At 49.9% G+C, this 11,116-nt stretch overlaps 1 protein-coding gene across 1 annotated transcript; it reads left to right on the top strand.

Moving 5' to 3' along the window:
- Positions 1-7: 7 nt before the first annotated feature.
- On the top strand, positions 8-10,881 carry LOC104533489 (SITS-binding protein-like; the record flags this gene model as incomplete). Its single annotated transcript, XM_010187749.1, has 10 exons — positions 8-103; positions 2,277-2,448; positions 3,425-3,632; positions 3,846-3,996; positions 4,242-4,439; positions 5,473-5,741; positions 7,458-7,594; positions 9,181-9,302; positions 10,078-10,257; positions 10,708-10,881. Coding segments are annotated over 10 exons (1,707 nt in total), but the record flags the coding sequence as incomplete, so codon positions are not given.
- Between the last annotated feature and the right edge of the window lie 235 nt (positions 10,882-11,116).

The following is an 11,116-nucleotide window of genomic DNA, read 5'->3' as shown; positions in this document are numbered from 1 at the left end:
GGAGGATGCTGAGCTGCGGCTCTCCCTTGAGCCCCCGCCAGCCCCCGCCACTGAGTGCTACAGCGTCTGCTGGACCCCGCTGCGCCCCGATGTGATGCTGAAGGTAATGGGGACCCCCTTGTGCCATTCTCTGAACCGGGATATTTGGGGTAAAATAAGCCAAAGCAGGGAGGATCTGGCATGGTTATGTGGTCCCATCATGATCAGGGGTACCCCATTTTCCAAAGTCCCTGGTAGCTAGAGGGTCCAGGGTGGGAAAAGCCCTGTGCCCTGATGCTGAGCCCCCAAAATGCTGAGGGGCCACAGTGGCTTCCTCCCGGTGCCATAATGGTAACCCCAGAACGCGAGAAGCGTGTTTATATAGAGACTGGATAAATAACTGCTGAAGATCACAATGCTGGCTAGAAACACGAGGAGCTCAGCAAGGTCCCTTCCAACCACAGACACAATGCGGCAGCTCCCTCAGGATGGGATCAGACCATGTCCATGCTTTCACCGCTGCAAAAATTTATGGGGGCTTTTTTTTTCTTTTTGTATCCTTCCCAGTTTTCTCCCTGGGTTAAATAAAAGCAGACTCTGCAAATAAGCCTTAGAGAGGGGAAGGAAAAACCCTGCCAGACCGTAATGTCCAGTTGTGGGGAGCCCTTTGGGCAGGTGAGGGATTGGAGCGGGATTCTGTGAGGACAGGGAATTTTTCCCCTTTAGCTCTAAATTGCCTGTTGATGTCTTTTTGGGCTGGTGGAAGATGTTGTCTGAACACAACCGCTGTGCAGGGGGCTGGTTTTCCTTTGCTGGCATCAGTTTGGAGTGGTTGAGAGGACAAGCAAGACAGAATAGATTTTTTTCCCACTTTGTTTTCTTTATATCTAAAACCAAATTATTGGAAAATATGATCCAGAAAAATCTAAGAGTTAAGAACAGGCTTCTTTCCCCCTCTTTCCCAGCTGGTGTAGCTGGTTCAGCTGATACCTGGTACAGCTTTTCTGAGCCTCCAGGGTTTCCACTTTAATAATTTATATCTCCTCTCCCCACCCCTCAGTGAGACTTAACCTTTCTCTGCCCCCGTGGCAGAAACAAGCTCTGGGCTCCCAGAGCATCACCTCAGCCTTGGGACCGGGACCGGGGCGAATAAAAGTGCTGAGTTGCGGTGGGAGGTTGCGGGGTCCCTCTCTGCCCGTCCCAGCGGCCCCAAATCCCTGGGCTTTCGGGGAAGCCCGTCCCCATGTGTGAAGTCACGCGGCAGGCTTAAGTCCTGCTGATCCTTCACTTTGGCAGAGAAGGGAAAGTTTCAGTGTTTTTGAAGCACAAAGTGATGGTTTCTGAAAGGAGGCTGATGAAGGATGGGGATGGCCCCCGGGAGCAGCAACTTTTGGAGCTGACTCTTGGCTTCGCTGCCCTGTCACTGCATTTTAAGGCTGTTGCCTTCAATTCTCCCACTCCACTTGTCCTGCAGCAATGCATCTTTGCTTCAACAGTTTTCAGCATTTTTTTTCACCAGCAACTCAAAAACCCCATTAATTTCTGATAATTGTGGTTGGCTGCAGAAGTGTAACCAGGGGGGCTCTCCAGGGCATGGGGTGTCACGCTTGGGTGTTACCTTTGGATCACTAAGCTTCTTCATTTAAGTTTATCTATCTATAACTGGCAGGCTTTGGGGAAGATTTCTTGTGGTGTTTTGTTCTTGGTTTTTTTATTTTAAAGGAAACCATAATTTTTCAGGTAGTAGAATTTTTATCCCTGTGGTGGGATTTTTCTATTCCTCTACCTGGCTGCATGTTGAGCGTAGACACATAAGGGGAAAAGGATGAAAAATTGTTGTCTTTGGCTTTAATTAGCAAGTTAAGTCTTTTTTTTTTCTTCAAGGTGAACAAAGTGCATCACTTGCACTATTGACTCTTGCTAGTGTTTTTTCCCCCTTTTCTACTCTCACACCATTTGATCATTTTATTGAAGTGCAGGCTGAGAAATCAAGCAGTTAGACAGAATGTCAGTGTTTTTATTGTACTCTGAAGCCCTGCTCTCATTCTTGGGGAGGAAAAAACTTAAGCCCAAATATCTTCTAGCCGGCCAGATGTGGGAAGCATAGAGGGAGCACCCGCTGCTTTTTGCATAAAACACCTAAATCTCATGGAGTTGGGAAAAGATGTGTCCCGTGACTGCTCTGACAATGCTGGGATAACAAACAGAGGGTTCTGCCTCTCCCAATGCACCTATTTGCATATGCACCCTCACCCCGAGGCATGCCTCACCATCTGATGGTGCTGTCTTGGTTGCAGGATTGCTTCTCCATGGCCAATGTCTCCTGGTATGGAGGGGCGAGCATCCGCGCCCAGCGCTGGCCGCTCAACAGCGCCGAGAGCCGCACACAGCCCTTCGTCAGCGGTGACTTAGGCAAAAACCCCACTGGCTACGGGCCTGTTCTGGAGAGATACTTTTTAGGCTCAACAGGTAATCACATCCTTCCCTGGCCAATCTCCCCTTGCTTTAATCTTTGTGTTTCTCCATCCCTCTGCTCATCTGTAAAGCAACTAGTTTAAGAGCAGGGTAGGTTATTAGATTTATTCCATACCATAACTGTCATGCTCACTATAAACTGGAGACAGCCCTCCTTCCTCAATGGCTTTCACTCCAGGAGGATATCACCCATCCTTCTACTTCTGAGGCCTACTCCTCTGCTGTTTGTGACCATCATGTTGTCTGAGTGTAACTCTGTGTACTTTATATTAATACTGTTATTAATATTGGGGTTTATTATTATTGTTATTATGATTTTATTAAATCTGGTTTTATTTCAACTCATGGGTCTTATTTCCTTTGCCCGATTCCCCTCCCTGGGTGAGGAGGAGTCATCGGGTGATAGAACAACGGTGTACATGACAGCAATGGGGTTGGCCTAAGTCACCCCAGGGAAATCCCCCAGTCTTGGTGTGGCTTTTTTCTTTTTTTTTTTTTTAAGCAGAGATCTGTGTCCATTGCCACATCTTCCAGCTCCTCTCGAGTGGCTTCACCCTGAGCTCACAGGTCTCTGGCACTGCTGTGGGATGCTGGATACAGGCATGAGTTTAGTGCTGTTGCCATTTTTGGGTGGATATTTGGACTATTTCCCCAAATTAATCAACTGATCTGCAACTGCCCTGCACTGGTGAAGCTGGAGATGCTGCCTAAGCTGAATGCAGAGGAAAAAAAAGGCAAGAAATTGAGCAAATCCAGCCCCTGAAAGGCATCTTGGAGGTTAAAAGGGATTAGTGGAAGTAGGGAGTGAGGATTTGCTTGTGTGGCTGAATCTGCAGCTGGGATCAATCTGGGAGGTCCCAGTACCAGTTGGACTCTGCTCCTCATGTCCCTGTGCCTGTGGCCACCAGTGCAAGAACCAAAAGGAGCCAGGCGCTTGCTAAGACATAGTATTCCTCTTCTCTCCCCAAAGGCGTGACGGTGACAGTGGCACCTGATGTCCCCCTCTTCCTCTCGCTGGAGAGCAACAGCCATTTCTGCCTGGAGACGCCAGCGGGTAGAGCCGCCGTGCCCCTGCGCTACCTCCTCTGTGTCAGCCCCGATGTCATGGCCGCCCACCGGCACGTGGGCAGCCAGCTTGGCGGGCAGGCACGGGCAATGCCAGACACAGCCCTCCTGGGGTAAGACGCTCCTTCCCTCCCAGCTTCGGGGCTGCTTTCCAAGCCCTAACCCCCCAGCAGGGAAAATATTTCCATTCGCTGCTTTTTCCCAACCACTCTGGGGTTCGCTGCCCTTTGCTTTGCCATTGCCACGCTCTTGGCATGGTCACTGCCTGGAGCATCTCGTGTCGACACAAGGTTTGAACCCACCCCTCATCTCTTTCCCCCATGCAGGTTGCCGATCTGGCGGTACATCGGCCCAGCGGGTTCGGCAGCCAAAATAAAGCGAGGTTTGAGGGCGCTGAGCAAGAGGTTGAAGCGGCATCATCTTCAGGAGGGTGTCCTGGCCCTGGGGGAGCACTGCACCGCCGCCCTCGCTGCCACAGTATGTCCCGTCCTGCTGGCCTTCGGGCTTGGAAGGCGAATGGAGAGCTGCCATTGGCACCATGAAATCCCTACATGTAAAATGCAAACGCACCCATTTTGTGGGGTGGGGTCCATGTTGGTGCGCCAGAGCTTCCCCTCCCTGAGAAGAGATGCTCGGTTTGGGGTTTCATCCCCAAAATGGGTGGGGAAAAAATGGGTTTTAATGCTTCTACAGAACCTTTTTCTGCCTTTCCATCCCCACAGGACAACATACCCTGGGAGTGGAGGAAGAGGCGTGAGTCGCCCCACAACTGGGACCCCTCCTTGATAGCACCGCTGCGCCTCTCCATCGCCCTGTCCCCCTACACCAGCATCGCCTCCCCGCTTTTCCTGCGCTCACTGCGGGATGCCGAGGCAGCGAGCTACTGGCTGAGCCTGCCACCCCGCTTTGGGGGCTGCTCGGTACGGGACCTTCCTCCAATCCCCAAACCTGCTGCTTGACCTAAAACCAAAGTTAAAGCTGAAAAAATACCCACAGAGGGCAACAACCTGCTCCTCCTGTGCTGGGGGCAAAGTGGTGCTCAGGGAGCAGCATTTCTCCTCTTTCGTAAGGAAACAGCTTTCAAATTTCAACTCCCAAAAGGTATTTTTAAAAGTTGCCAGCATTCAGGAAATACCCCCAATTCCTTTTTTTGCAGTCATTTTGATGATATGCCACTTTGCTATTACACACAGAATCACACAGAGAATCGCTTGGTTGGAAAAGCCCTCTGAGATCATCATGTCCAACCGTTCCTGTCTACCCCCTAAACCATATCCTTAAGTACCTCGTCTACCCGCTCTTTAAACACATCCAGGGATGGGGACTCCACCACCTCCCTGGGCAGCCTGTGCCAGCTTCTGACGACCCTCTCAGGAAAGAACTTCCTCCTTATCTCTAACCTGAACCTCCCTTGGCACAGCTTGGTGCCGTTTCCCCTTGTTCTATCCCCCATCACCTGGGAGAAGAGACCAGCACCCACCTCTCTCCAAGCTCCCTTGAGGCAGTTGGAGGTGGTGATGAGGTCTCCCCTCAGCCTTCTCTTCTCCAGGCTAAACAAGCCCAGTTCCCTCAGCCGCTCCTCATCAGGCTTGTTCTCCAGAGCCCTCCCCATCCTTGTGGCTCTTCTCTGAACACGCTCCAGAATCTCCACATCCTTCTTCTAGTGAGGGGCCCAGAACTGAACACAGCACTCGAGGTGCGGCCTCACCAGTGCCGAGTACAGGGGGATGATCACCTCCCTGGCCCTGCTGGTCACACTGTTTTTAATACAGGCCAAGAATTTTCTCGCAGAATTTTCTGGGGGCGGAAGATGCGAGGAGTTTTGCACCTTTAGGCATTGCACCGCAATGCTGCCAAGTGCGGGAGGGCAAGACAGGCATCCTCCAGCCTTGTCTATCTATCATTAGCAGGATATTTTATAAGTCTGACCAAAATCTCTGTCCTCTGCCGCAGGTCCCAATGCTGACTACGTGGAAGGGGCAGCTTTGTGCCCGTCTGAACGTCACCAGCGAAGCAGCACTAAGCTGGTACCTGGCCCGTGCCCGGCGTCTGCGGCAGGCTCTGGGGGCCACGTACGTGGTCTTTGAGGGTGCAGAGGGCGATGCCTTCCTGGAGCAAGGTGTCCCACCTCCTGCTGAGCTGGCGGGCGACCGATACACCGGGACGCTGGCAGCGGCACTGGCGACACTGGGAAATGGCACCATCATCAGCGCTGGTGCCAGGTGGGTACTGAGAAGATGCTTTGTTGGAGCATGAGGTGCTTGGGAGAGAGTCAAAGTGATGCTTTAAATACATCCTTGGCATGCTGAGGCATCGAGTGGCACCAGGGAAGCAGCGTGGAGGTGGTCGAAGGCAACACGTATGGAATGGTCCCTCTTGTATTTCCTCTTCCTCTGTCTTTTGGAACATTTTAATTATTTTTTTTTTAACATCTCAGCACATAAAAATGCTTAAGTGCATTAATGCCTGATGCAATAAAAATGCACCTTGTCACTTAAGGCCATTCAAGCTTCAAGTCGCTGCCTCTTCTGCAGGAGGGAAAGGGTGAATCACTGGACTCTTGGCCAAATCCTTCTGTTGGTAATTGCAACCCATTTGCGGCGTCAAACGACAGCAGTTTTCTGACTTTTCATGCTTGCAGAGCCCGCACCAGGGTTAATTTATTAATTAGCAATTGTAAACATGCCTCAAACCCCTTTGGTTAAAGGCACCAAAACCTACTCCTTTTCTTTTTTCCTCATTATTCTTACATTTGGCAAATGCAAAGGGATATGCAGACTGTTTGCAAAATGACTTATTTCGTGTTGTGGATGAGGCAATGGTGGTAAATTGCATGAAAAGGCAACTTCAAAATAGTTCAGAGAAAAAGCTATATTTCACGTGCTGAGGTGGTGACAGGCTCTTTACTCAGCCATCTGCAAAACCAGAGTGGTAGAAATAGCCCTTTTTCTAACCATTTTTCAGTCCATCCAGGATCCTACCATTCCTGGTGGGCAGTTTCCATGCCAGAAGTGTTTCATAAAACACTGCATCAGCCTTACCACCTCCTGCGATGAAAAAGTGTCCCTGGGAGACCTTTGGGGAATCAGCAAATGGTGCAAGGTTGGAGAAGGAACCAAACTCTAGGAGCAAGCAGACTCAGACCAAAAACCCCTTCCTTGTTTAGATAAGCTCCAGACCATTTTTTTTCAAGCCATCATGAAGGTTTAGATTTGACCCTTTTTCACCACCAGAAACACTGTCTCCAGCACTGGGCTGCTTGATGACATGACCCCCTGCTTCCCCAAGTAAACCCAAGACATAGAAAAACCAACCAACCAACCAACCAACCAATCCCCAGACCATTAGGGGAAATAATGTTTTCCTCTGGCAGATAAACCACTGTCAGGAATCGCAGTCACTCAGTGTGAAACACATGAGCGCAAATGAAAGCCAGCAGAAATCCTCCGTGTAGGACTTGCCCCTTGAGCATGCATCCATGTCACGAGGAGGTTTGTGTTTTGGGTTTGGGGAACGACGTGGACCCAGGGCTGAGGGTGCTGCTGGGATCCCCCAGTTGCTATCATGGGTGTGGGCTTTTTTCCGAGCTTTTTCCCACCACAGTTGGTGTTGCCATATGAAAAATAGCAAGAATGTGGCCACAATCCAGAGCGTGGCTGTGCTGCCATCAAGGTGGGCCGCCAAACTGTGGTCCTCATGAGATCAAGGCAGGAGGAGGAAAGCTTGGAGCAGGGGATTTGGAGAAAAGGAGGAGGATTGCCGAACTTGGCACGGCAGGAGCAGTGGTTGGGAGTGGTATTGGGGAGCACTGATTTCCTCCAACAAAGATGTCAAGAAACCCCTATCTGACTACAGTGATGGCCAAGACAGCCAGGCACTGTAGAGTTTTGGCTCCTGCGAGTCATCTAAAGACATTGGGTTGTGCTTGTTTCCCCCAGATCCAGCCATCTACCGCTCTTTGTCCAGATGAGCCCGCTGCGCTCAGACTGGAGCCATGAGGGGCTGAAGGGGGTGATTCCCTCTGTGCTGCACTACAGCCTCTTGGGCTACAACTTCTTCATCCCTGACGCAGTAGGTAATAATTTATTTTCTCCTTTCCCTCCCCCCCTACTTCTGGCTTTTCTGCAGAGTTTTTTGCAGTGGTTGTTCAGGTAAGAGGAGCAGGGGAGGTATGTTTGGCACCATCTTAGGTGCACTATATGAAGGTTTGAAGCACTTTGTTTCTGGTACCCAATTTTCTGCCATGCTGACTTGATTGGGTTGAATGTTACTAGGGAATTGACTGAGGAATGGAAAACAAAAAACACATGGTATAAATTTTAACAGGCAGCCCCAGAAGCAGCCAGGTCCCTGGGGATGCCCTTCGCAGAGTTTTGTGACCGCAGGCAGAGGGTAGCCTGTTGTCTCTTGCAGATTTGCTTGAGCTAAAACCCACCCAGCAAAAGCAAACAGGGAGCCTACGGCTGGGAAACAGCATGCCCAGGCTCCTGGCTGGAAAATAGATGTGCCTGAAACACCAGCAGTCCTGCTCCAAGTTTGCATTTCTGTTGCGAAGCACAATGGCTTGAGAAATCCTTAAATAAAGACATCACAAAAGTCGAGAAACAATCCTTTAATGGGGACCAAGCAGCTCGGTTTTCCCCTCTCCTTGGAGGTGACTAGGTTATTTCTGTTTAAAACATGCCCCAAACACGCAGAGGCTTCACATGATGTTTCAAACCCAGAGCACGGAGCTCCAAAGACAACCCTTAAAAAGGGGGTTGTTGAGCAATTATTTTTTAATTTGGCCTCTATTTTTAGCCGGTTTTCTTTAGTAAACAAGGCTCAGGCAATCACAGCGTGCCAGTTCTCTCCTCAAAGGGATGCTGAACCCGTTGGCTTATTTCAGCCAAGATGGACGAGAGCATAACCCTGCATGGAGTGGGCCGTGGCATGTGGCAATTACTGTCTGGGCCAGTGGTCCCTCGGGTCATGTCACCACAGCTTGGGAGCTGCAACCATGCACAGGGGCTTCTCAGGATGGGAAAAGCCTCTGGAGGAGATGGGCCTTTGGGTGAAGCCTCAGCATTGAGGGGTTTTGTGCCATTTCTAGGGGAAAATGGGCCAGATTTGGAGCGATGGCTCCCAGCGACACTCCAGCCCCAAGGCCTTCACTTCCCTGTCCCATCTCGTCCTGTCCTTCCAAGCCCATCTATGATGTTTCAGAGCGGAACTGGAACCCCCTTCAGCTGCATGTTTCTAATTAATTAGTTACCAATACTCTGCTTCTGCACTGCTTTTGTCTACAAGTTTGAAGAGATCCAAATTATAGCGGTATTTTCCTGTGATGCTTCATCTTTGCACATCAAAGCAGCAGGGAAGCTCGGCATTTTCCCAACACTTCCTTTTGCAGTAGAGAAATCCCTTTTAGCCTTGTTCTGCTAAAATTGAGAAGCTCCTGAGACATCACCACCCAGCGTGTCTGGTCCTAAAATGGCCAGAGGTGGATGTTGGACTGACATTTGCTGATGGTGCTCAAGACAGACACACATGGATGGGGAGAATTCAGCTCCTTTTACAATGGGACACCATGCCCTGCCCACAGGGAAAGCAGGTCCTTTGGGGCTCATCCTGCAATGAGGTGCCCCAAAACAGCTTTACTCATCTCCTTGTCCCCGGCAGGAGGGAGCCTGGACAGTGATGCCCCGAGGGACTTGGAGCTGTACGTGCGGTGGCTGCAGATCGTGACGTTCCTCCCCGTGATGGCCTTCAGCACGCCGCCCTGGCTCTGCTGTGATGCCTGGGTACGTACCCCCATGTCCCGCAGAGGGGTAGACAGTGTCCCTCATGTGACAAACACCCCCAAAGGCCATCAAGGTCCTTACTGGGGAAAGCTGAGGCTAAAAATACTTGTCCTGTTCTTGCTCCCTGCAAAATCCTGCTCCCTGCCCCAGCAGCCAGGTCACCATACACTCTCAGCAGAATTTTTGCTGCAAAATTCATGAGGTTTTGTGACTTTATACTTTGTGCAACCACAGGGTCGGTATCCACAATGCCTGTACAAATGACAGCCATCGAAATGTGCCTCTTTCCTTCCTTTTTGCTGCTGGAGTTGGTTAATTCTAGTTTGGTCAAGTAGTTAATACCTACAGTAGAGTGAAGCCTGCAGATTCACATTCAAGGTCTTTTTGAACAGCTGGAGTCATTTTCCCAGGGATGTCACCTTTAGGGCAACAAAAAGGGAGAGCAATTCTTTAAGTCGGGAGCACAGGGTGGAAATGTCATTAAATCTCTTTGTCAGCGACAAAAGAGTTCATTGCTTCGGTCAAAGACATCAACACCCCGGCAGATACCATCTGTCAGCTGCTGTCCTCAGCTTTTGCATCTAAATGGGAATAAATCTACTGTGTCCACCCTGTTTGCACCTCATTAGCTGCCATAACTTGATCAGGACGTTGCAATTTGGTAATCTCTCCTTCCAGGGGAATGTATTTTTTTTTCCTATTTTTTTCTGCTTGCCCTGTTGTTCATTGAATGAAGGACTTGTCATGGGTTCCTTTTTCTTCCCCTACCCTGCAGGTCCTGAATCTTACCCGGCAATGCATACAGAGGCACCGGGACTTTGTGGTGCCACTCATCCTAAAATACAGCGAGGAATGGCTTCATTTGGGCTACCCTATCTTCCGGCCAGCATGGTGGCTCAGCCCCACGGATCCAACTGCTTTTACCATTGAGGATGAATTTCTCATTGGAGATGAGGTAGGAAGCTCTTAATCCAATTGCTTGGAGCTACAGCCCGCAATAACCCCAACATGCAGCTCCCTGAGCCTCTCCAGGAGCTCCTCTAGCCACATTTTGGGGGTTTTCCATCCTCCTCAAATGCAACCCAGAACAGATGGGGAGCATCAGAGAGCACAGACCCTGGGGCCCAAAGTCATGCTCTCAGTTGAGCTTGCCCATCCATAGATTGCCTATGGGATTTACTATCTTTATTTTATAGTTGACTCCCTATATTTTACCCCACCAGCAGCTCTAGTGAGGATTTATTCAGCCCATATGAATATTGTGAATGACCCCATCAGACTTAAGCCCATCAAACGTGTAAGGCCACAGCAAGTGAGGCTTGTGGTTTGCTTGGCTCAGCTAGCCGTATGTCCTGGCTAATCCTCCATGTGCTAAATGTCTTTTTTTTTTTTCCTCTCACTGCAGGTTCTGGTTGCCCCAATAACAGAAAAAGGGCAAATGTGGAGAGATATTTACCTGCCTGGAGAAGGGCACCTATGGATGGATACCAATACTGCCCGCGTGTTTGACGGAGGCACCATCCTCAGGAATTACTCCGCCAGCCTTGCAGAGGTGCCGGTTTTCGTAAAGACCTCCTAAATTCACAGACTGCTGCAGCTTTTGGACAGTTGACTTCTTTCAGAGCAGCACTGGCCAAATGTGCCCCACTCTTCCTTGAGACTCTTTCAGCCTATTTGCACTTTTCCAAAAACCTGTTTTGTTTTGTTGGTTTTGGGTTTGTTTTTTTTTTTAATTCCAGCAGAAATTGTTTGAATCTTTTATTATTCGCTGTTATTCTAAAACAGTGGAAGTACAGCTTTGGCACAAACATACA

The sequence above is a fragment of the Mesitornis unicolor genome, unplaced genomic scaffold, assembly GCF_000695765.1.
Source record: "Mesitornis unicolor isolate BGI_N332 unplaced genomic scaffold, ASM69576v1 scaffold9987, whole genome shotgun sequence".
Lineage (NCBI taxonomy): Eukaryota > Metazoa > Chordata > Aves > Mesitornithiformes > Mesitornithidae > Mesitornis > Mesitornis unicolor.
Note: the sequence above shows the minus strand (reverse complement) of the source record. Positions and strands in the feature narration are given on the sequence as shown.